Raw genomic sequence first — 27,288 nt, forward strand, 5'->3', positions numbered from 1 at the left:
GGTCTGTTAAGAGAGCAAGAGGTGTCAGTTAGAAGTTTAAAAAGGCAAAGATCTCTATCTATTAAATTTGGTAAAATCTTTAAGTATCCAGTTAAAATTTCAAAATAAACAACTGGAACCAACCAATTTGTTAGAATCATATTTACTGTGTTTCCCCAAAAATAAGACATCCTCCAAAAATAAGACCTAGTGCATGGAAAGATAAGACATCCCCTGAAAATAAGACCTAGTGCAACTTTGGGAGAAAAAATTAATATAAGACACTGCCTTATTTTTGGGGAAACAGGGTAATTAGGTCTATAAGTTGTTGAGCTCAAAATATTAATATAAAAGAAATATCACATTCACAGATAAAACATTAAAGAAACATCTCATTTGAAATAAGAAGGAAGGATCTATAAACATATTAGTTCTTACATCTGGTGATAGCTGTTTTGTGTAGTTAATACCGAAGACCACACTTTCAAGAGTTGGAATCACAGAATCTCTGTTTTGTGCTGGTGCATTTCTATTTAACCAAGTAGTCTTCACAGGGCGAGGAAAGCTGGAGGAATAAGTACATTATGATCACAATAGTCTACTTAAATAATAATTTAAATATTTAAAAAGTCTTATAGGAATAGAATAAAAAGCAAGGGTTTTGCAAGTTTATGATTTCTAAAGTATTCCAAAGTAATTTTTCCTTTAGTAATTAAAATTATTATGAAAAGATACAATGAACATATATTTTTTAAAACTAAGATTAGATGCTTGAGATTATTTTTTTTTATAACTGGGCTTCAGGGAGCCTCAAAGGATCCCGAAGATAAAACAGCGGGATCCAGAGCAGTTAAATGACAAATGAGGGTCAAGCTTTAATTTGGAAATAACGATCTGTCAGAACTGGTTACCAACTTTATAAAGTTAACACTTACGTAATCAAATATGGATACTACATAGAGAAGTTGAGAGCTCCCACATTAAATGTAGGGAAATTACTAAATTTATTTGTGCCTCTATTTCTCGAAAAAGGGTATTTTCTTTCTCTTCACTAAAAGGCTATGAACTATAATAATTCTTCACCACGATAATGCACGACCGCATACTGCAAGAATCACTGCTGAAAAACTGCGCCAGTTGGAATGGGAAGTTCTCCCTCAACCTGCATATTCTCCTGATATTGCCCCTTCCGATTACCATTTGTTTCGTTCTTTGCAAAACTTTCTTCTTGGAAAAAAATTGAATAATGAAGAATGCCTCAAAAATGCATTGACCGAATTTTTTGCATCAAAATCACAAGAATTTTACAACAGAGGAATTAAAATGCTTCCTGAGCGTTGGGCACAAGTAGTAGAAAACAACGGCAACTATATTGTTGATTAAATTTTGTTGTATTGTTTAAATAAATTCGATTTAAAAAAGTATTAGAAAACGACATTAATTATTACTAGACCTAATACGCCCTTCCGATTAATCAGCGCATGTTCTTTTTCTCTTAAAGCTTGGGCTAACCTTTCCAATTGGGCACTATACACTGCACTTGTAATGGTTTGGTTAGATGGTAAAAGTTCATAATGAAGAATTCCTTTAAAATTCCACCAAACACAGAACATCACTTTTTTCGCATGCAAGTCAGGTTTTGGCGTGGGCTGCGGAGCCTCATTTTTGTCCAACCATTGAGGCCGCCTTTTCAAATTAACATGCAGCACCCATTTTTCATCTCCGGTAACAATTTGCTCTAAAAACGGCAAACGGTTTTGACGAGAGAGGAGCGTACTGCAAATTGTGACTCTTTGATTACGGTTGTTGTCGGTCAACTCATGAGGAACCCATTTTCCAAACTTTTGGACTTTGCCAAGTGCACGCAATTGATTGGAAATTGTTTTTTGTGAACAATTTAAAGTTGTCGCAAGCTCTTGTTGGGTAATTTGAGGATTTTGCACCAAAAGAGCTTGAAGAGCTTCTTGATCAAAATTGGACACACGGCCTCGACCACTCTTGTCATCTAACGAAAAATTTCCCTCGCGAAATTTCTCAAACCAACACTGGCATTTTCTGGCGCTAACTGCATCTTGACCAAGAGCACTACAGATGTTTTTTGCAGCCTCACTTGCTTTTCTTCCTAATTGGAACTCGTAAAGCATGCAGTGCCGAATATGCTCTTCATCCTCCATCTTCTTAGCCCTAGTTTGGCAACAAAAACCAAACCAAACACAAACTTTTTCAAGCAAAACTTGTTAATTGCACTTCACACGTTCTGTAGATACCACGTGTTTGAAGGTTATGTCAATACAAGTCAATGCCAAGCAAGATTTTAAACGAATGTTTAAAAACGACATTAATTATTACTAGACCCGATATTTGGCAATGTGAGAAAAGGGAAAAGACAAGAAAGTAAATCAGTTTTGCCATAAGCTGAGAATAGCCTTCATCTGCAAAATCAAAATCCCCAGTAAAGAAGGGAGCAAGTCAATGGTAAATTCCACTTGCTAAGATGCATTTTTGAGAATTGAGTTATAAAAGTTGTACATAAAGAATCTATAATAATAAAAGCATAATATGCTAATTGGAATGGGGGAAGCCAGGGCTGAAAGGGAAGCCGGGTCCCAGGTGCCTGAGGGAAGCCGGTACTGGCAGCTGGGAGGATGAAAGGCCTCCTCTTGCACAAATTTCGTGCATCAGGCCTCCAGTTCATATATAACAAACAGGTTACATAAAAAACAAGCAAACAAAGAAATCCTAACCCCACTTAATTTTACATAACTGATTTAATGGCTATAGTTGGGTTGATCATATAAATTGTTTAATGAAAAGGATATTATAAATTAAAATTTTTTCATTTTGTTTCAAGATAAAAAATTCACCTATAATAAAACTTCAGGAAAAACTTGACGAAGCATAATGAGGAATATTACCCTTAACATGACCCCTCTACCAGCACACCACCAGCAAAAAGCTGTCCCTTACCCTCTCCTTACTTCCCTTCTCCAGCCTCATATACAGGCAAAGAAAGGCAGGGAAAGATGTTGCTTCTTTCAGGGCAAAATTCTAGCAGCAAGAGAGGGAAATCAAGGCCCATGGCAGCTAGGTAAAGAACAGAGCCTCAGATGTTGCAGGCCCCTAATTTTCTTTCCCAATCACTAACCAGAGCCAACACTTAATCCTCTTGGCTTCTGATTCTGAGCCAAAAATGTCTTCTTCCAGCAAACAGTCTTTAGGAGATGAGGTGTCCCTTTCTCCTACTAGTCTGTGGCAAAAACTGCTGCATTACAAGAGGAAGTACACATTTAACTCACTAGGATTAGTATGAATATTGCTACTATATGTATTCAAGGCCTTAGAAAGCAACATTAATAACCTGAGCTAATCTCTATAAACTATGTATTTTTCAGAAGAAAAACCAAGTCAGTGCTATAAAGAAAAAAGAATGGTAGATTTAGTTTAGTTAGGGATTCTTATTGAAAATACAAAAATAAGAGCTTCATAAAACTACAGAAATGTATTTCATAAACAAACTTTCATCATTATAAACTAATATGCAATTCATATAAAAGTAGCATTACATACTACTTATTTCAAAGTTATATTTCAAAAACCACTTTCTTGTTAGAAAGTTTCATTCAGTTATCATATTACATATTAATTCAATCAAAATCTAAAAAATTTTGAAGAAGTTTATGATAAAATAATATATAATAGTACATGGTTCTATTTACAGAAGTTACAAGCAATCGAGAAAAAACACTCAAAGTGCCTAAGAGGTAAGATAAAGATGGCCAAAGATTAGTTACTCATTAGAGAACTAGATCTTACAAGAGAATAAGGAAGGCAAAGCAAGTCATCAAACAGATCTCTTCCTGGCCCTCTGCTCTCAAAGAGTTTATGGGAAAATACTATGGAAGAGGTTCTCACTTAAGTTTTTAAAACAATAAAGATATGCCACAGGAGGCTCTTACTTATGGGCAATATGTTAAATTATGGAGGTATTCTGCAAATTCGGAGGATAATTCTACAAAATTACCTACTCAATGTTCCCCACAAATTAGTCTAATATCATAACCTTTAAGCATTATCCCTAATATCAGTTGTTGGAATCAGATTTGTGTCAGAAATTATAAAATAGACAATTAAAAAAATCCAATGAATTTGGAGTCTTTTCATATATTACTGATTTGAAGTGTCCATGAATTTCCCATACCATAAGGAAAATGTTTTATTATAAAAATGAGAGCTTGAATTGTATTCTTACATTAACAAAAGAAAATGTAGTGGGCAGAACAAAATAACTTCTTCAATGCATTTATTATAATCAGAATTTTATGCACTTTTAAGCTAAAGTGATATACATAATTTTAAAAGATTTAGTCAAGATGTATTAAAATTGATTGAGTTAGAAGACAAGAATTATATTGTATAGATTTAAGAAGATAAAATTAGTCCACCCAGACAAGAGACAAACAAAAATCTAAGAAAAAATTAATATACTTTTCCAGAGGTTGAATAATTACAGTGTAGCACTGCATGAAAACATAAATTCAGACTAAACAATAATATACGGTTATTTCCAGACTGCATTATTTTTCTTGGTCAGTTTATCTGACAATGATTGCTGCATATTTCTGTTACAATAAAGTTATTATTCAAATGTTCCCATATTCTTCAATTTTATTAATTGAATATTTTAGTATAAAATGAAAGTATTTATTAAATAACTATGAATTAGAAATTCCTTAGTTCTTCAGTTATCTTTATCAAAGTATCTGTTTTCACTATAAAAGATATTACATTAATAAAGACCAGGTATTGGGTTAACTTTACCTTATTAGTGGCTGGTGTAGTGCAACCAAAGATGCATGGACTGTAACAGTCACAACAGAAAGGTGGAAATAATCAAACATAACATTAACATGATGATGAAGACCTCTATGGATGTTAAAGTGCAGCTTCAATGTTCGGCTACTTATTAGTTGCAAGGCATTCAGATCATCTGCCCTAGAAAAAGCAACATATGTGCAAATAAGTATAGAATATTTCCTAAAGGCTAATATTCTGTAAAGCTGTTTAAACTATTCAAACATTTAGTTACTTATTTTTTAAAAACTGATAATGTAAATAAATTTTAAAGCATGTTTACATATAGACAGCGATATAAAATCTTGTTTGATTTCACTACCTGAAGCTCATGGCATAAAGGAGTATGCTTAACCACTGGGGAAATGTTGAATTCTAAAAAGTAAATGAGGAATCTAATATTAACAGGTAATAGTTACGATTAACTATGGATTTTTAATTGTTTTCTTTGCCTACTTACGAATAATCTCCATCTGTAAAGTGCAAATCCAAGGATAACAGAAAACCCATTTCCTCAAGAGTTTCTTCAATCTGAAGAAAAATTATAATACAAAGTACTTTTAAAATATTTATAGAAATTATAAATATGCCTTGAGGCTTTACAAAAAAGTTATCTAAATATATATAAAGAGATATTTACCTTTTTTTCATCCAACAACATTTTAACTTTGAAGATCATAACATCATTTAAAGCAACCTCCTCATTTTTATATAGAATTTGAAATGTTTTACTGCAAATCAGAGAATCATGAACTGAAGCTGGAAAGGCTAAAGACGTACCTAAAACAAATAAGATACATAAGTGACAGGTAAAGGACAAAATATATTACAAGTAAATTAAAACTTTTACCTTAAAACACTGTAAACTTGATTATATCACTCCAATGCCAATATCATTTTATTTAGCAATATTAAAACATTTCTGATAATTTATTCATTTCTATGATTAAAAAATGAGAGGTAAGCACATTATAATCATTATTAAGTTGTACAATTATCTTAATCCAAGAAGGTAATATGGAAATCACAAAGTAGATATTTTAAAAGTAAAAAATAGATATGTATACCACAAAAGAAAGCAAGTTAGTTTTTCATAGCTTGCATAATAAAGAATTTGGTTTGCTTTTGTCCTGGTTGCTAGGAAGTAACCTCTAAACCCTGGAATAAAGAGATACTAGGTATCTCTAATACTACCAACAATAAAAATATACTTAAAAAATAAATAAAACAAAAGAATGACAAAAAGGAATCTGGCTGGTCATTGTCCCTGACTTCTGGAAGGTGATCTCTGAATCCTTGGAATTTCTCAGTGATAGAAGTGTCTCTGTTATTCATAGTGGGCTCTGAGAGTTTATGTTAATGAGGTGATTCAAGGTGGGCCCCTAGATAATTTATGCTAAGGAGATTCAGGATGGGAATTGGCCCCACAAGTAAGACCAACCACATGATTAGAGCTGGGACTTTGAACCACATGATGTAAATCCAACCTCCAGGGAAGGAAAAGGGGCTTGAGATGATAATTCAATCAACCATGCCTATATAATAAATCACAAATAAAAACGTTGGACATTAAAGTTTGGGTGAGCTTCCCTGGTTGGCAATATTCTATATTTTGTAACATATCAATATTCTGGGAGGGTAATGCATCCTGACTCCATGAGGAGAGAATAACAGAAGCCTCACAAATCTAGGATTCTCCCAGATCTTGCCTTATGCATTTCTTCTTTAGATTCTAATTTTATCCTTTTGCTATATAATAAAACTGTAAGACAAGTAGAATGCTTTCCTGAGTTATATGACTTATTCTAGTGAATTGTCAAACTGGCAGGGGTAATACAGGAACCAAACTTTATAGCCAGCTGTTCAGAAGTGAGAGTAATTTCAAAGACCATGTCCTTAGCCTATCAAGTATTTTCTGCCCTCTGAGTTGTTGTTATCAAGTCACTCCAACAGGCCACCTGCTGTCTTATTTCTCTATCCTAAGATATAACATGATATGAGGATCCATCAAAGAAACTGGAGATGTTTAAGCCAGAGATAAAGCAAGGTGGACATCTCTTTGGGTTAGCAAGCCCAGTGTGGGATATCAGGGTCCAACTGGAATATAGGAGGGTGGTCTATTCATATTGGGCGGTAGTCTGATGTCTGAGCCTGTGCCTGGTGAGAAGAGCAGCTGTAGTTAAGTATCAGAACCTGAGCAGGGTGAAGAGGGAAATCTAGGTGAAGGGGTGACTGAAAAGTGAGGTATTGGTAGCCACGCAAGCTGAGGAGGGGAACTGTATGGGAGGGTACCTAAAGTTGGAGAGCTGGAGTTCAAATTAGGTAAGGAAGGTGTCCTTGTAGATAGGCATCTGGTATAGGGTATAGGAGTCCAAAAGAGAAGACAAAACTTTCATATGGGGAAAGGGTAAGTGTGGACAGTCTGACACACTCTGATTGAGCCCAAGTAAGGTAAGAAGGGTGTCCACATAGAGGAGTCAGCTGATATGAGGTGTTGAAGCCCAAGTAGCCCATGATGGAAAGGGAATAGTGACAAGAACTGGCACATATAAGGGACTGATTAAATCAGAAAATGTATTAAGGATGTTTAAATATACACATGTGTACAAAATGCACTCACTAGCTGTGTCCACTTAAAGGGCCTAGGATCAGGACAGCCCCAAATACTGATTTTTAGATACTATTATCTAAAAAGGAATCAAGGCTTTTAGAGAAATGGCTGAATCCAGAGCTGTGGCACCAATCGGATGAGAAAAGCCTGGTCCATCTTTTTATACCAGAAAATAAGAAAGTGCTAAAAGAATGGGAGGGCACATAAAAAATACATAAATGGCTTCATATAATTCTGTAAATTACATCTGCACTGAGTGTTCCAAAGAAGAGCAGCTATAGGATCTTATAATATGAGAATGAGCCTGGTCTGTGGAGTCAGGAAAGCTTTTGTTGACAATATAGCATTTGAATTGAAATACCATGATAAAGTATTAGTTAAATAAAGATGGAAAGAAAGAGCACTACATTTCAAGAAGGAACTGAAATTTATTGAAGGCAAAGCTCATGTCTCATATTTCTTACTTCATATAATATGAACATGGTCAGCACTAGTGGAAAAAAATGGAACCCGTGTACACTATTGATGAGAATGTAAAATGGTGTACTTGCTATTGAAAACAATATGGAGGTTCTTCAAAAAACTAAAAATAGGACTATCATTAATCCAGCAATCCCACTTCTGGAAAATAGGATCTCAAAGACATGTATGCATTCCAATGTTCATTATAGCAATTTCACAGTAGCAAAGAGGTAGAAACAACCTAAATGTCCATTAATGGATAAATAAAGAAAATGAGGTATAGGATGGAATATTTTCAGTCTTAAAAAAGAAAGAAATAGTCATACAACATGAATGAACTATGAGGACTGAAACTACATGAAATAGGCCAGACAATGATTCTACTTGTACTGAGTTTATCTAAAATAGTCAAACCGACTAAAACAGAAAGTAGAATGATGGTTGCTAGGGGCTGAGAAGAGGGGGAAATGAAAAATTGCTTTGTATGATATAGTTTCAGTCACACGATATGAAAAAATTCTAGTGACCTTCTGTATAACAATGTGCATGTAGTTAACAACACTGTACTGTACCCTTAAACATTTGTTAAAAGCGCAGATTTCATGTTATGTTTTTGTTTTGTATTAGCCACAAAACAAAAGGAATGAATGTTTTACTCTGGAGTGTTAATACCCCAGGGCAATATCCTATAAAATAAAATCCCAATATGCTAAGTGTCAAATCATTCATTTGACACTTGACCAGTTGCTATGATGTATGCCGACAGGTAGGTTAGCTTGCTCTGGGGTCTGGCTGATTGGGACTAGACGAGATGGGCCAGTCACACCTTGGAGCCCTTCTGCGGTCTCTCTTGGCCTGATAATGCACCGGTGGGGTCCCTTGGCTGGGCTGTGCCCTCTCGCAATCCGGGACCCCTCTGGGGATGTAGGAGAATTGGTTTCAGCCTGATTCCCAAAGGCAAGGCCAAGGCACCCCACCAGTGCACAAATCCATACACCAGAAAAGCCCTGAGGTTTCTGTCCTAAGATAAATAATAATCTTCCTGACATTCTGAATTTGGGCCTGAGTGCCCATCTATACCACAGCTTACCCAATACAAACCTTTATCCCTGTTTTCAGGCTCACCGTTCACCTCCTTTCATCTATTATACCTGCCTAAAATTCCTGGAAGGTGTTCCAGAAGGTAGTTTAGCTCCCACTTGAGTTTTCAGTCCTTCAAAAATTTATTGAAATATTTGTCTGCTACTCCTTTTTGTGCTTTTATATTGCGATTACTAAAGAGTATTGGAAACAAAAAACCCAAAGCATATATGATGCTCAGTTTGTCTTGAGTCTGAAGCCCTCTTTGCTTTTAATATTTACTAGATGATACTCTGCCTATGAACTTAAAAACCACTTATATCTTTTTCATTGCTTTAATTTAAGGGTAAGCACTATGTTTTATACATAATAGGACTCAGCATTATATACTCAAAGGAAAGAAAAACAGAGTTTTCAATAGATATATGTACTCTCATTGTTTACTGCAGCATTTTTCACAACAGACAGGATACGTAAACACCTGAATGTATAAAAAGGTGTGATATGTATTTACAATGGAATATTACACAGTCATGAGAAAGGAGTATATCCTGCCATCTAACAACATAGATTGACCCTGAACACATTATGCTAAGTGAGATAAGTCAAATAGAGAAAGACAAATAGTATATATCACTTATGTAGAATCTAAAAAAGTCAAACTCATAAAAAAACAGTAAAATGGTAGTTATCAAGGGATGAGTAATTTGGACATAGCTAGTTTCACATTTTGTTTTGCCACCAGCTATGTATAAATTTAAGGTGTACAACATGTTACTTTGACACACATATATTGTAATATGATTGCCTTTGTAATTTTTTACATTACATAATTATAGTGAACTATTTTTTAATATATTTTTATTCATTTCAGAGAGGAAGAGAGAGAGAGTTAAAGAGAGAGATAGAAATATCAATGATGAGAGAGAATCATTGATTGGCTGCCTCGTGCACGCCCCCCCTGGGGGGATTGAGCTTGCAACCCAGGCATCAAGCCCTTGACTGGAATCGAACCTGGGACCCCCCAGTCTATAGGCCAATGCTCTATCCACTGAGCCAAACCAGTTAGGGCTGTAGTAAACTATTGTTGTCTATATACATTATACTGTGCATTAAATCTCCACAGCTTATTTACTACACAATGAAGAGTTGTACCTACCCTTAAACTGCTCCCCCTGCTGGCCTGATTGTCCCCCCTTTACCTCTCCACTGGCCTGCTCACCCCCGACGGCCCCCCTACTGTCTGCTCACTCAGAACTACCCCCTCCACTGTCCTGATCACCTTGAACTGACCACCACTGATGGCCTGTTCACACCCAACTGGCCCCCCTGCTAGTCTGCTTACCCCCAATGGCCCCGCCCTCCAAAAACCTGATCACCCACAACTGCTATACTACCCTGTCCTGATCACGCCCCAGCAACCCAAGCTCCCGGCCCCTTTTATTCTTTTCCTTTTTTTTTTTTTTTTCCAGCACCTCCTTGAGCAGAGGCCAGAGTCGGTTAGAAGCAGATATCTGGGATTTATTTATCTTCTATAATTGAAACTTTGTAGCTTTGAGTGGAGGTCAGGGCCAGCCAGCCAAGACGGGCAGGAAGTTTGGCTTCCTCCATTGCCGGGGCAACCCAAGCCTCCTGCTCACTCCAGTTCCATGGCCTCTGCCATCTTGATTGGAATAATTTGCATACTTGCTCCTGATTGGCTGGTGGGTGTGGCTTGTGGGCATAGCAAAGGTACAGTCAATTTGCGTGTTTCTCTTTTATTAGTGTAGATGAGCCAAAACTTGAGTGCTTCTCAGTCTTTCTCATTTCACCAAGAAGTAAATAATATTTTACATGTATAGAACCCTTTACAATTTGCTAAGAACTTTTAGTTATTTCACACCTTATTTAACTTATTTCAACAACCTTGTAAGGTGTAGGAAACACATTTCACAGATGAGAAACTGAAGTTCACACATGTTATGCGAATTTTCCAAGGTAATATAAAAAGGAAGCTGGAGTCCTGATTCCAAGTCACTACTTTATTAACTACAACAGAACCTCATCTTTGAATCTACAACTTCTAAAATACCAAAGATCTATATATCACAGGTGATCCAGATCAATACCAAAATGGTAACTAGAATTGTCTTGTTTTTCCAGAAACGTATGATCCTCTTTCTGTATGCTAAATAGCATTTCAATTTTATAAACCCTTTTCCCTGTTGTGTTACTATAAAAATGTAAATGTTGTTACTTATTTTAACATTTGGAACCAACCCATAGAAAAAGCACATAAGATTTAACTACTAAACAAAATATGAATATTAGCAACCTTAATAATATAAAATACAATATATCTAACAGGTTGGGAGGTAGAGAAAAAGAGAAAATTTGAATAAAAACACAAGATTGTATATTTCCTTACTTAATAAGAAGCCTGTCATATTTGATGAAACAAAATATGAAGCCTTATGTATATTATTTGAAGGTATAGTAATGGTAAGATATGCTGGTGGGAATGCAGACTGGTGCAACCGCTGTGGAGAACAGTATGGAGTTTCCTCAAAAAACTGAAAATGGAACTCCCATTTGACCCAGTAATCCCACTTCTAGGATTATATCCCAAGAAACTAGAAACACCAATCAGAAAGGATATATGTACCCCTATGTTCATAGCAGCACAATCTACAATAGCTAGGATTTGGAAACAGCCTAGGTGCCCGTCAGCAGATGATTAGATAAAAAAACTATGGTACATCTACACAATGGAATACTATGCTGCCATAAAAAAGAAGGTATTCTCATCATTTGCAGCACCCCGGATGGAATTGAAGAACATCATGCTGAGTGAAATAAGCCAGTCAATGAAAGAGAAACACCACATGACCTCACTCATTTATGGATAATAAAGAACATTATAAACTGATGAACCAAAAGATAGATATAGATAGATATAGATAGATATAGATATAGAGACAGTAAAGCAACAAGCAGGCTGTCAAATTACAGCGGGGAGGGTAGGGAGATATGGGGGAGATAATAAGTCAACCGAAGGCTTTTATACATGCATATAAGTACAACCAATGGACACAAAACTCTGGGGAGGGAGGGTATGTATGGGAGGGGGGGAGCAATGGTAAGATATGTACACAGATAATAATTTAATTAAAAAAACACACAAGAAATTTAAAAAAAAAAAAGATATGAGAATTACGGTGTATCTCTTCTTAAAAGTAGGTGGGGGAATAGTGTGAGATAAATTGTCATTTATTATAACAACTGAAAATGTCTATATAGAGTAAACAATTAGGACTAGAGAAACAGTAAAAAGTAGATGCATCTAGAAAATGAGCTATGGTTTTCACTACAAATCTTTCTGGACTAATATTTTAATTATTTGCCTGTATTATTTGCATAAATTTTTTTTTCAAAGAAAAAAGATATATGGATATTAAAAAGCAAATAAAATTATACACTTTTTAAAAAACACTATCACTATTAGAAATGGATATTTATTATTTGAAATTTTTGATGAAATTGTACATAGTCCTCTAAAATTTTAAGCTGGGGCCTAGAACTAGAATGATTTATCTGTTGCAGAAGTCTCTGAATGTATTCTTACTAATCAATTTCAACAGCCAAATACTTGTCTTTCATGACTGATGTTACCAAAGAGGACAGCTACTTCCTGACCCAAGCCTCTCACTGTCAGCATAATCTCACACTGGAAATGATTTAAAAATATTAAAATAAGCCATATAATACCATCTAATATTTCTCCTGCACATCTAACCTGTCCTACTGTGACTCACAGACAAAATCATTATTTTTTCAGTTCTTCTTGAACATTTTCCATAAATATACATAAGATGTAAGAATTATGATAAAACAGTGTTAGAAAGATAAGGTCTTGAAATAAAAGTATAAATCAAAGTTAGAAGAAAAACAGGGTATGCTTATATGTGGAATCTAAAACAAAACTAAAAAGGAACAGACTCAGATACAGAGAACAAACTGGTGTCTGTAGGGGGGATGGGCAAAAGAAATGCAGGAGATTAGGAGGTATAAACTTACAATTATAAAATATATCATGGGAATGTAATGTACAGCATAGGGAATATAGTCAGTAATATTGTAATAACTTTGTATGGTGATTAGAGGTAAGTAAACTTTACCTTGGTGGTCATTGCATAATGTACATAAATACTAAATCAATGTCATATACCTGAAACTAATAATATTATATGTCAATTATACTTCAAAAAAGAAAATTGAGGTATGTATAAAAAGAATAAAGAAAATCCAAGCTGTAATAATTTATTTTATTTGAATATTTTATTTATTTTTTATTAATTATCTGTGTACATATCTTACCATTGCCCCCCTCCCATACTTGCCCTCCCTCCCCAGAGTTTTGTGTCCATTGGTTGTACTTATATGCATGTATACAAATCCTTCGATTGACCTATTATCTCCCCCAGATCTCCCTACCCTCCCTGCTGTAATTTGACAGCCTGCTTGTTGCATTACTGTATGTATATCTATATCTATATCTATATCTATATCTATATCTATATCTATATCTATCGATATATCTATATCTATCTTTTGGTTCATCAGTTTATAATGTTCTTTATTATCCACAAATGAGTGAGGTCATGTGGTGTTTCTCTTTCATTGACTGGCTTATTTCACTCAGCATGATGTTCTTCAATTCCATCCAGGTTGCTGCAAATGATAAGAATTCTTTCTTTCTAGCTTCTTCGGATATAATTCTAGGAGTGGGATTACTGGGTCAAATGGGAGTTCCATTTTCAGTTTTTTGAGGAAGCTCCATACTGTTCTCCACAGTGGTTGTACCAGTCTGCATTCCCTCCAGCAGTGCACGAGGGTTCCTTTTTCTCCGCAACCTCGCCAACACTTGTCGTTTGTTGATTTGTTGATGTTGGCCATTCTGACAGGTGTGAGATGGTACTGCATTGTTGTTTTGATTTGCATCTCTTGGATAATTAATGACTTTGAGCATGTTTTCATGTGCCTCTTGCCCTTCCTTCTGTCTTCTTTTGAAAATATTCTATTTATGTCCATTGCCCATTTTTTAATTGGCTCATTTATCTTCCTTTTATTAAGTTGTATAAGCTGCCTGTAGATGTTGGAGATTAAACCTTTATCAGTGATAACATTTGCAAATATGTTCTCCCATACAGTGGGCTTTCTTGTTGTTTTGTTGATGGTTTCTTTTGCTGTAAAAAAGCTTTTTATTTTGATGTAGTCCCATTTGTTTATTTTCTCTTTAGCTTCCATTGCCCTAGGGGCAGTATCAGTGAAGAAGTTCTTTTGGCATATGTCTGAGATTTTGCTGCCTGTGGATGCCTCTAGTATTTTTATGGTTTCCCGTCTTATGTTTAAGTGCTGTATCCATTTTGAGTTTATTTTTGTGTATACTATAAGTTGGTGATCTAGTTTCATTCTTTTGCATGTATCTGTCCAATTTTCCCAACACCATTTATTGAAGAGACTGTCTTGACTCCATTGTATATTTGTGCCTCCTTTATCAAATATTAATTGAGCATAGTGATTTGGGTTGATATCTGGATTCTCTATTCTATTCCATTGATCTATATGTCTGTTCTTGTGCCAGTACCAGGCTGTTTTGAGAACAGTGGCTTTGAAATACAGCTTGAAATCTGGTATTGAGATCCCTCCTATAATACTTTACTCTTGGCTGACTTCTGTATGTAAGACACCCCTCGATTTTCAGTCTAATTTTAGAAGAAAAAAAAAGTGTCTTATACAGTACATGGAAAAATACAGTACTGCTAGAGAGATGGCTAAGACACTCCCATTGCTTTCTTTGTGTATCTAAACTGAAACCAATTCCTGAATGGCCACCTCTGGCTTGTGGAGTCCCACCTTTTCAAAAGCTGCTCTCAAGTATCAGCCGGCTTTCCAAAGATCACACCACTCTAAATGGAGGACTGCAATTTGCCACCAAACAGTTAAGCTGAACCTAGAGTAAAGCCACTCCCATCCTTGAATTCCTAAAACAGTTAAGAAAACAACCTGTATTGAACCCATCAACACCACTTACTCTTACAATGACTTCCAAAAGGCAGTTAACAAACTCCTAACTGCATCCCTGTAAAGATCCACCATTTGCTCTGATATCTCCTGCGCTTTCTAATTAAGAAAGTAGTACAATTTACAGAGCCCAGAGCTGAGAAAGGAATGCCTCCTCAACTAAACTGCCCTGTCCTGACAAGCTGAATATCCATCCAAGAGGCTCATTACTAAACTACAGGAAATAAACTTTTTGAGCACTCACTCTTGACAGACCCTGTGGATAAAACGAGAACTTCAATAGAGAATTAGTCAAAAAGGGCAATGTTGAAAAAAAAAATAGTCTATTCTCCATATTCAGTTCTCCCCCCCTCCCCCATTTATTATGCCTAACTGAATGAACTCTTACTAGGTATCTACTTATTAATGGGGGGGGGGGAGGAAGGTAGGCTACTACTTCTTTGTTATCCAACCTTCTTAACAGGCATTGTGGAAAGCAGGAGGTTAGCTATTCTCAAAAAATTTCCTAAGTAAACTCTTTTTTGACATTTATTTTTAGGGAGCTAGTTGAATTAAACTGAATAACTTGACAAAAAAAATGGTGGAAATATGTTTTATCTCCCAGATTTTATTTTTTTATTTTTTATTTTATTGATTTTTTACAGAGAGGTAGAGAGAGGGACAGAGAGCTAGAAACATCGATGAGAGAGAAACATCGACTAGCTGCCTCCTGCACATCCCCTCTGGGGTTGTGCCCACAACCAAGGTACATGCCCTTGACTGCAATTGAACCTGGGAACCTTTTAGTCTGCAGGCCGACGCTCTATCCACTGAGCCAAACCGGTTTCGGCTATCTCCCAGCTTTTATATGGAGAGGTCTACAATGGCGTTAAACAGGTACCTGTTCTATAGGGAATATATTTCCTGCTTCTTGGCATCCAAACTTTAGTCGAGAGGAATAAAACATATTCCAAAAGACCAAAGAAAAAGAATTATGTTTTCTATACTAACTGCCAGTGGCTTAAAATATTTCAGTCTGTATGTTTCCTGGAGTAGCACTTAATGCACTTTCCTATCCATTCCAAACTTTCCAGGATTGCTTCTAACTTCAAAGAAACTTTCTATGAAAAGTCTCAGCCTAATATAACCTGAAGTTAGAATTTTAGTGTCACTGTTTTCCTACATAGATTCACTTTAGATCTATTTGAACAAGAAAGTGTATGTACTCTTGTAACACTACAATGTTTATTTAGATGAGTCAAAATGTAGAAGTCAACATAAATAAAATGCTGGAGATTGGTCTTTTCACACACCTATAGTAAAGAGTGAAACCTGTGTATGATCCTGGTTAATTGGACATTTAAAGGATCAGAAAACAGATTGCTAAAGATTTATCATATGCCCCCTTATTTTTTAGTTTTGCTTTTTCCTATTCTCTCTTATCTAAGTGGCATCAAAATCTTAAAGCATTAATAGAATCATAAATTCTATAAATGTGTAGCAACTTTAGGAGGCAGAAGGATGTTTATAACCTACCTACAGGCCCAATGAAAAAAACTGGTGTCCAAGGGGCTCAGCCCTTGCAGCCCCGGCTTTGGCTTCATCTGGAAGTTCGTTTGCCTATCTGGCCTAATTATCATGTTATGCTTTTATTGTTTTTTTCCTAAATATATTTTATTGATTTTTTACAGAGTGGAAGGGAGAGGAATAGAGATTAGAAACATCAATCAGCTGCCTCCTGCATACTCCCCTCTGGGGATGTGCCCGCAACCAAGGTACATACCCTTGACCGGAGTTGACCTGGGACCCCTCAGTCTGCAGGCCAACGCTCTATCCACTGAGCCAAACAGGCTAGAGCAATGCTTTTATTATTATAGAAGATAAGTATTTTGCTGAGACTTAGTAGTCTTAAGGAAAAAAAGGAGAGGATTGTAAAAGGTAGAAAAAAATATTTGTTAGTGAAAAATTACTGAACTGAAACCAAATCATACTGTTTTTAGAAACTGTTCCTATGTAGATATTTTCTATGAAACTGGTTTTAAAAATGTTACAACCTGTTTTTTAGGGATAGGTGAGAAAGATAGGGATAGATTATAAAAACAACATAAAGTAGAACTGTCATGTAATTCAGCAAGCCTACACATCTACTTAATCCTACATAATAAAAGAGTAATATGCAAATTAACCATCACTCCTCTCCACAAGCAACACTCATCAGCCAATCAGAGTAAGTATGCAAATTAACCCCAAACAAGATGGCTGTGGCCATAGAGAACAGCAGGGAGGCTTGGGTTTCTATGGCAATAGAAGAAGCTAAGGTTTCCACCTGCCCTAGCAGGCCTAAGCCTCCACTCCAGGCTGCAAAGTTTCAATTATAGAAGGTAAACAAATCCAAACAGAAATGGCTGCAGCCAAAGAGTGAGCAGAAGGCTTGGCTCTGCTCCAGGCTACAAGGTTTCTTTTTTTTAAGTTGAAAATATTCCTTGTTTAAAATATTTCTTGGCTTACCTGTTGCATGAAACAAACTAGCTTCTACTCTGTGGGGAACTCTTGGTGGAATTTTCATAGATGCACGGATCTGGTAAAAACTAAAGCAAAAGAGACAAATAAACCATTTAAAATATGCAATGCCCCAATTTCTATATAGCTATACATACTAAAGAAATAAATTTGATCTGCTAATATCATTCTCCCATAATATTTACCAATGATAGAAAACAAAATATGAGATCCACAGATTAAATATTAGTGTGGGATAAAACCCAAAGGGAAATCAGTATATTTAAAGATAAATGGGAAAAATGTAAGAAATATAAATGGTATTTCTTACTTAAATGAGAGAATGCCATCACAACCAGAGGAATTAATAAGGCACTTATAGGAATTAATAAGTTAAGAATTTCATTGCTTAATTTTATTTTTTTAAAGACAATAAGGATAAATTATTCTATGTACAATTTTGAAAAATGAGTTACGTTAAAAACTGATTTCATACTATAAAAACCTACCCACTCAAAACAAATCTTAGATGTAACATGTTCTCTATCTGCCTAAAGTTTAATTACTGCTTAATCAATTATCACGTGACAACAATGGTGGCAAATTAAACACTAAGATATTTAGATGAGCAGGAAAAGAACCATAATGAAACATGCACAAGAAATGTTTCCTCACATTCATTTCCATTCACTCCTTATTGGGCTATAATTCCAATGTTATTCAGTAAGATATTTACTGATGTTATTATTTTTTTTTAAATATATTCTATTGACTTTTTACAGAGAGGAAGGGAGAGGGACAGAGAGCCAGAAACATCGATGAGAGAGAATCATCGATCAGCTGCCTCCCGCACACCCCCTACTGGGGATGCGCCCGCAACCAGGGCACATGCCCCTGACCAGAATCGAACCCAGGACCCCTCAGTCCACAGGCTGACGCTCTATCCACTGAGCCAAACTGGTTTCGGCGATGTTATTTTTTAAATATCACAATAAAATATTGCATAGGAATTACTTGAGAGTTTAAGTTTTTCATCTCAGTATCCTAAGTAATCATTTGAAAATAAACTAGCAAAGAAAATTTTATTTCCTAATGTAAATTTAGGTAATTTATGTATGTTTATCTACCAGAGCTGACAGTAACAAAACAGCTAAACACAAATTTGAAATTAACTAGCTTAAATGACAGAATTAGTAAGGACCCTAAGTAGCATAAAGAAAAGATGTAGCCGAAACCGGTTTGGCTCAGTGGATAGAGCATCAGCTTGTGGACTGAAAGGTCCTGGGTTCGATTCTGATCAAGGGCATGTACCTTGGTTGCAGGCACATCCCCAGTAGGGGGTGTGCAAGAAGCAGCTAATTGATGATTCTCTCTCATCGATGTTTCTAGCTCTCTATCACTCTCCCTTCCTCTCTGTAAAAAAATCAATAAAATATATTTAAAAAAAAGGAAAAGATGTAAAAGATTAAAAAAAAAAAGATAAATCAAAATAGAAAAAAAGAATAAATTATATCCTTGAAAATACTCTCACAAATAAGTCAAGCCTTATATCTAAAAACAGTAAGCCTCTCATCATTAGATTTTTAAAAGATCAGAAACAATATTCTTCAAAAGTCCTCAATTGATAGGGAATCAGATTGAAGAATAGCAAATTAATAGAAGCTGTAATTATACACGCTATATTTATGCTGGTTGACAATAAAAGGGAATGATAACTCACTTAATCCTTATACCCAGTTCCAAACCTCCAATTATTTATAAACTACCTCCACTAGGATATGTTAAAGAGAAAACCGCGGGCCCAAATAGTTATTTATGCTAAAACCCATCTCAAAGAACCTAGACTTAATACCTCACCCAAATGTAGTTTCAACCTTTTCTAGGAATGTTATCTTAATTGGTTAGTCTGGAATTTTCTGGCCACTACCTCAATGAGATAATCTGTCAAACAAGCCCTCTCCATCCACCAAAGGAAGTTCAGACAATCTGCCTGATAAGATCCCTTCTTTCCTATAAGATAACCTTACTTGAAATAACTCTATTTTCTAAGAGCTTTCTTGTCATAACTAGTTTCTGTCTAAAAGCGTCTTCCTTCTGGGGTTCCTCTCTACTTGCTAAATGGGATACTGCCTGATTCATAAATCACTCAATAAAGCCAACTGTTGAATTTTTCTTAACATATTTCATTTCAAACTCAACATAAATGAACTAATCTTGAGTCCTACACCCTTCATCTTCTTCAGTATTACTAATATTGTCTAAGTCAATGTGATTTAAAACTTCAGCGTTATCTTTTAAATCTCATATTACAAATTCTAAATCTGTAAAAAGTCAAGCAATGAACTGATATGCCCACTACCTATTTCCATCAATTAAAAAATGTTTGCCATGTTTGATTAAACAGTACTTTTTCCCTTTGTTGAGCTATTTCAAAGTAATCCTAGACATCATGCAAATCCATACCTCTTCATATATATCGTGTTTCCCCGAAAATAACACATCCTCCGAAAATAAGACCTACTTACAGGTTTCCTTCTGAGTGAAATATAAGGCATCCCCCTGAAAATAAGGCCCTCCTAGGCTAAACATGAGAGATTTGGTCCACTGATTCTGAAATGGAGTCACAAGAAATTCACCAGGAAATTCAGGAATTGGATTGTTATGATGATGTTCTAGAAGATAATGACATGATTGTCATTGAATAAATGAGTAAATTCTTGATACTGTAGGATTCAGTTTGTCTGGTTTGTGTTGACAACTACCGTACTACCGTACCATATACAGGTAATAAATTTCCTTTATTTTCATTTAACAATAAAAGTGTACCGTATGCTTCTTCATGGAAAAATAAGACATCCCCTGAAAATAAGACCTAGTGCATCTTTGGGAGCAAAAATTAATATAAGACACTGTCTTATTTTCGGGGAAACAGGGTATTATTAAGTGTTTTATCTCAGCATCATCCTCTAAATGGAATCACTCATTAACTCCTACTATTTATTCCCCAAAATGCCTCTAGAAATTAAGGTGTGATAGATTGATTTTAAAAGTGTTTCCAATTTTTTTGCCCATCCCTGTTTCTAAATCTCTTGCAATGTGACTTCCATTAAAAAGTGAGTGTAGTCCCCAACCCCTTGAATCTGGGCCGGCTTTATGACTTGTTGTGGGAAATACAATGTTGCAGAGATGACAGTATGCTAAAGCCTAGGTCTTACAACGCCTTCTTATATAATTTCTTTCCCTTTAGAAACCTGGTTTTTCCATGAGAATAAGCTGGAATATGAGGGGTCATAAACATAACTGAGTCCATCCAAGTGAGGCAGTAAGTAGTACCCAGCATCAACTAGTACCCAGCCAACCCAGAAAAGATTAGTCAAGCCAGCCCAGATCAGCTGACCCACTCAACTGATTTATAGATTTAAAGCAAAAATAAATGTTTATTGTTGTGATGCACCGAGACTTTGTATTTGTTATTAGCTGCATTACTGTGGCAATATAGAATTAGTACAGAAATTGGTGCATAACAAAAACTTAAAATATGTGGCACTGACTTGGAGACCAAAGTAACAGGTTATAGAGGCAAGAAAAATAAGGAAACTATAGGAGACTTATAAAATGGTAACACGTGTTATGTAGTGAAAACTTATGTAAATATAATGTCAGCAATAACTTAGAAGAATTTAGACAATGTACCTAAGAAATTTTTGTACTTAGCAAGCTAAATTCCAGGCAGAAGGCTAAATGTCACTGGCTGCTCTTACCTAAGTATAAGATTTTGCAAGAAGGAGATAAGCTAAAGAAACAAGTGGTCATCTTACAAGCAGAATCTAAGAGACCAGGACTTGCTGGGTTAAAATATAAAACTGTTTCCCTAAAGATTTTTCAAAATAAAATGCAGCCATAGACAAAGATCAAATCACGGGTATGGCTATAAATCCCTTTCTTAAGCTCTCTAAAGGAATTAAGGCAGTGTCTAAGTACACGTTTTGTTTGACAAGAGGGTTTTTGGGGAATTTAAGGGCATGATCCCACAGAATTCTGATCCTCCAGGAGTAGTGACTACATCTAGAGAATAGTCATGCCTTAAAATACAATTTTGGGTATAGGTTTCATGGAATGAGTTATATAAAAATATCGATACCCAAGAAAAAAGGAGAAGAAAAAGAAAAAATATATAGATATCCATAAAGTTTTAAATTTTATTGGCCAAAGAACCACTAGCCTAGACACCTTGTCTGGTCTTGTAACTTGCTTAGCCAATAGAATGCAGTGGAAGTAACAAGTAGGCCTATTCCAGGGGCCTTGGAATCCTCTGCTCTTTCTTGCTAACCTGCCTCTACCACGAGAAGCAGCCTCGGCTGTCCTACTGAGGGATGACAGATCATGTGGAGCAGAGCAGAGCACAATTGTTTTATATTTTCAACAAAATGGCAATGCCAAGCAAAAACAAACAAATAAAAAACAACAAAAGATTTCTCTCATTCTATTCCTGTTAAGTCACAGCTGCACTACTACCATTCTCAGTACAGACCTTTGGGTATATATCTTGAGTAAGTTCAAGCATCTCTAAACTTTTCTGCCTGCTTCTATTTCTTATACACAGCCAACCATCAATCTAATATATCATAGTCTTCATCAAGTTAGTAAGACCTTATTGTAATAATAGTAATAATTTCATTCTTACTTAGAAACCATCAATAGCTATCCTAGTCTCTAGTCTCAACTCTTCCCCAGATATTAAAAGGCTTTCACAAACATAACCTCTACTTTTTTTTTTTTTTTTTTTACTATCTTTTCTTCTAGAGAATATCCAATCTCCTAAGTATTTTTTGAAATAACGTATTAATTCCCAGTTCCAAGACTTGATTCATGCTGCTCTCTCTTAGATGTGTGGATCTCATACTTTTTTTTTTTACACTAATAATAAATATTAAGAGAGACTGATATTATAAGATAATTTACCCTTTGCTTATCCAAGTCTTATTCATACTTTGATCCTATCATTCCATAATGACTTTCCTAATATATAACTAGAAATATATTTTTCCTAGAGCACTTCCTACATACACTTACTGAACAGTCATCATTTTGTGTCCTTCTTTAGTGTTTCAGATATATATTTTATTTTCCCTGTATACTATAAGCTTTTTAAAAAGGCGAAATGAGATCTTATACATTTTCATTAAAGTTCTCTCAATTATTGGTATAAATATATAAACATGTTAAATATATCCAGTATTATCATTATATCCATGTAGATAATTCTCAAACATGTATTTAAAAATAAATTTCTCTGAGAAAATAATTACTTGAATATACCTCATTGTTTTCCTTATATATACTGGAACAAAAGTGTGTAATTAAATATAAAAGAAAATTGTACATATTATCTTATACAAAATATATAGTTTTCACATTAAAATACATACCCTCTCTGAAATAAATCCACATTGTAGAACTTGTTTAGCTCCACGGAGAATTCTACCATTGCTTGAATTTCAGTCATTTTTAATTTATATTCATAAGACAAATCTGGTAACACCACCGTGGCTAAAGAAGGGGAAAAAATAATGAGAAGCTCAACAACAAAATGCCAACAAAAACACTACCATTTAAACATATTTGAGTATCATATATAGGCAGACGAGAAAAGTGAAGCAAATTAGTGTATCTAACTTAGACTAACCCAACAAAATAGCACCAGAATCTATACTTACAAAGTATACTTACTAATAATATATTTAGTAGACTAGCATTCTATAATATAATTTAAGGTATGTCCTGTTAGAATGCTTTTTCTAAGATTTGTTTCCCTTCGTGGCATATGATAATAAATAATACACCAAATTACTAAAAGAAACTCTTGACTTTATCATAAGTAAAATAGTAACTCATTAAGGAAAAATAATAATCTTCTTCTAGTTCTACATTGCACATAAAGGCAACTCCAAAGTTAACATTCTTTTATCCCCATTTATACTCATGAAGGTTTTTCTCTGTTAGGTGAAGTTCTTAAATGATATTTCATCTTTTAAATTTCAAAAAAATTTTCTTCCTCATTACAAAAACCTGAAAGCATTCATCTTCAAAAATGTTAAAATATAGATAAGCAAAAAACACAATTCTATTCACTAAAATATATACTTTCGTATATATTCTTCATATGTATGTGCATTTGTACAATTTCTATAAAGGGTATCAAACCACATGTGTATTTTATAATCAGTTTATTTCATTTAATTTTTTGTTGTTAATTCTCACCTGAGGATATGTTTTTACTGATTTTAGACAGAGGAAGGGAGTGGGGAGAGAGAGAAAAAGAAAGAAGCATCCTGTGAGTGAGAAACATTGATCAGTTGCCTCCCGTATGCACCTCACCTGGGGATTGAACCCCAAACCTGAGTATGTGCCCTGACCAGGAGGAAATCAAACCTGTGACCTTTTTGTATACAGGACAATGCTCCAATCAACTGAGCCACATTGGCCAGGGCTCACTTAATTTTTTTGATGAACATCTATGTCAATAAATGTAGTTTTGCAACATTATTTTTAAGTGTTAACTATTACACTATGAATGTTATAATTGAAACAATCTCCTATTATTGGATATATCACTGGTTTCCATCTTTCCACTATTTAAAAAAAGCATAGCTATAATCATCTTTATGATAATACATGCTTTATAAAACAATTCAGAGAAGGAAGTATTGAAAGACAATTTCTAGAGTCTTGTGTTTTTGTATGTCTTGCAGGTAGAGACAATGACTACCTATTGTTCCAGGCTATTTTTCAAGGATGTGTTTAGCAAAAACTAAGGAAATCAGAGATAGTATTTCATTCTAGAACACAGGGCAAATATGTTTACTATCCCAAGTAAAAGAGATAAAGTGTCACCCTGAGGCATAAGTTAGGCAAGACTATTGTCCAAAAAAAATATTCAGGTACCCTTAGCTCAGGGTTCCTCTACTATAACACAACCTACTCATATATAGGTGTAGCCTGGTACTCTAGCTACTGTTACTAGTATAAACTGTCCTCCTTGATCCGAGTCTCATGTCTTTTGACTACATCCACAGCACTGGTGGCAGGCTAACTTGTTAGCTTGCAAGTGGGATAGAATCTTAGACCCTTCACAGCTCTTGAAATAGTTCTTCATGGAAATTTGACATACAATCTGATTTTTATTAATTAAATGCAAAAGAAATGCCATGTTCTTACCTCTACTGGTCAAAGCTTCATTTTAACATTATTAAATAAGAAATCTTGTATTTCCAGTTACTGATTCTTGTTAAAAATATATTGTTTCTCCTATGAAAAAGGAAAAATAACATCTCAAATAAAACAGTAAATATAAAAGTCCTCTTTAAGGAAACCTATGCTTTGTTAGTTATTTAATATTCTCAATATATCTAAGAGATCTATTGCAATATATCCTCTGTAAGGTTTAGGAATAAGTTTTAAAGATGCTGTTTTCATTCACAGTTTCATTAACTATTATATCTTTGTTAAAGATCCACTTGTACATATTTTAAAGCACAATAATAAACAGAATACTATTGATACTTTCTTCTGCTTAGTGGTTCAGAAAAAATCTTCATGAGTATCCAAAACATTATAAGTCTATTAATTTTTAAGATGTAGAACCCAGTTTTTAAATAACTCCATGGGTAGAGAAATGATTTCAAAATCATTTCTGAATAAAATATGTGCATGCACAAACACACAATAACACATGTGCTAAATTACCTAAAATATTTTGACAAAAATGTTGCCTAGATTTGCTGTAGTTTTTCCCAAACTCCAAATATTGCTTAAATTAAAAATGAAATCTTTTGCCATTGGTATAATTATTTTAGGTACTAAAAACCTATACATATAAAACCCTAATATGTAAATAAACCAAACAGTGGAACAACCAAACTGGTCGCTATGATATGCACTGACCACCAGGGGCATGCACAGAACATGGTGGGCATCAGCTGTAGGAGGATGGTGGAGCAGGTAAATGGAGACACCAGACCAAGGTGGGGTTCCAGTTGCTATCATCAGGGTGAGCCTCTGGTGGTTACTGAAAATTCTTTGCTCCCGTGAGCCATGGTCCAGCCCTGCACTCACTCCTGCTGCCAGTGCAGCGCTGGTCCAGATCTCTCAGTGCAATCAGCAGTTTCAAGCTGCAACTGCAGGCCCCAATCGCCCCTGGAGGCTCTTCCACCTCCCCTTGCTCCTGAGGGGCAATCAGGGCAGCAGCAGCAGCTGCTTACATCTACTGACAGTGCCAGCCCTGCTCTTATCTGTTGCTGGCACCAGTCCCAATCATTCCACACCGTCAGCGGGTATGAGAAGAGCCGGGGCCATCAGTGCATGGGAGCAGGGCCGCAGGCAGACAGCGGACTGGGGTTTTGGAGGGAGGGGCCAGGTGGAGGTGTGGAGGATGGGCCGAGACTTGCCTCTGTGCCCACCGCAGCCTTGTGTCCCACAGTTCCTTTTAAGGTGTATGAAGTCATGAATTAGGGCCCCCATTGTTAGAATAAAGACAATGTGTACTCTTTGGCAGATATTTTCTTCTCTCCATCGTAAAGATGTAGACTACCACCTTCCTTAACTGCTATTTTGAACCTTAATAGTCACATCAAAAAGCATAAGTTACATACAGTTATATATTGAGAACAATCAGCCAATGACATATAAATTAATCTTACATTTAAACCTGTTATCTGGTGTAATTCTGGCCACCTAAATTGTTTAAATCTTCATAGTTGGTTCAGTCTAAATATCTGTCCTATTTTTTGATGCAGTTGCATTTTGATTGGCTAAGGCCCTAACACTGCATAGTTCCCGCTTGTAAAGGTTAAATATGCTAAGTCACTGGATTATATCCTGCTTTAAAATGGCCAAGCCATCTGTTACTAGTCTGAATCTGAAAATCATCACCATTCAGATGCCTTCAGCCTTCTTTTGCCTTCACAATTATTCACATGCATACACACTTTCATCAGTGATATTTCATTTAAAAAGTGATTTACAGTGAAGGTGAGTTTATCAGAATCATTACAATAGAGGGGACATGGACAGTCACTGGTCTAGAAACTTTTGCTCCCACTCCTTGGACATCAAAATGAACTCCTGAGGGCCAGTCATATGCTATACTGCAGAAATTATAGAAATATTTAAGAAGATAAAATTCTTCTCTTTTGTGGAGAGAAGGTAGATCTTCAAAGGAAAGACAAAGAGAATAGCCTGATAGACAAACTTTTTAAAAACCTCTCCCTTTTGATACCAAATACAGACCAAATAACAATATAAAATAGAAAACAAACAGAACAGACATTCAAAACTTTTTGGAACACCTACTCTTACATCAGTTAACTTTAACTATGTTATTTTATTTAATTATCATAAAAATGCAAAAAAGCTGTTATTACTCTATTTTACAGGTGAGCAAACTAAGGATCAGAATGGTTACATAATTTATCCAAAGTCACATTTAGGAAATAATAAAAAACGACAAAAATCTCAAATGTATAAAACTCCACAGTTTGCATTTAAATTTGCATATTTCTAAAGCCTACACCTGAATTGGTATAGCAAACAGATTCAATGATCATCAAGCCATAAGATAAATATACCAATAATAAAACAAAAACTGAAATCAGAATGCAACAATGAAAAAACATTTGTCCTTGATAAATCACTACAGTCAATTTTCTATTTAATTAACATTATTCCCGAACCATGAAACATTCTAATTTCTCACATCCCATAAA

The 27,288-nt window shown here is 35.2% G+C and overlaps 1 protein-coding gene across 41 annotated transcripts in view; it reads right to left on the minus strand.

Annotated features, from left to right (window-relative positions):
- Positions 1-27,288, minus strand: part of FAM135A (family with sequence similarity 135 member A) — an 88,391-nt gene that overhangs the window by 53,938 nt on the left and 7,165 nt on the right. For 18 of the 41 annotated variants that reach the window (XR_006740092.1, XR_006740095.1, XM_036413268.2 and 15 more), the window contains exons 2-7: positions 17,534-17,613; positions 5,471-5,610; positions 5,291-5,361; positions 4,798-4,971; positions 3,125-3,241; positions 418-544 (exon numbers count right to left, since the gene is read on the minus strand). Coding sequence is in view for 39 of the 41 variants with exons in the window: in XM_036413268.2 (XP_036269161.1) it covers positions 418-544; positions 3,125-3,241; positions 4,798-4,971; positions 5,291-5,361; positions 5,471-5,610; positions 17,534-17,613 (709 nt within the window). In the remaining 2 variants the exon portion in view is untranslated. Of the gene's footprint in view, positions 1-417; positions 545-3,124; positions 3,242-4,797; positions 4,972-5,290; positions 5,362-5,470; positions 5,611-17,533; positions 17,614-22,953; positions 23,075-24,742; positions 24,833-27,288 lie in introns of those variants that run through there. The other 23 variants (XM_036413267.2, XM_036413264.2, XM_036413283.2 and 20 more) reach the window with 14 other exon arrangements.

Source organism: Pipistrellus kuhlii, unplaced genomic scaffold, assembly GCF_014108245.1.
Source record: "Pipistrellus kuhlii isolate mPipKuh1 unplaced genomic scaffold, mPipKuh1.p scaffold_m20_p_5, whole genome shotgun sequence".
Lineage (NCBI taxonomy): Eukaryota > Metazoa > Chordata > Mammalia > Chiroptera > Vespertilionidae > Pipistrellus > Pipistrellus kuhlii.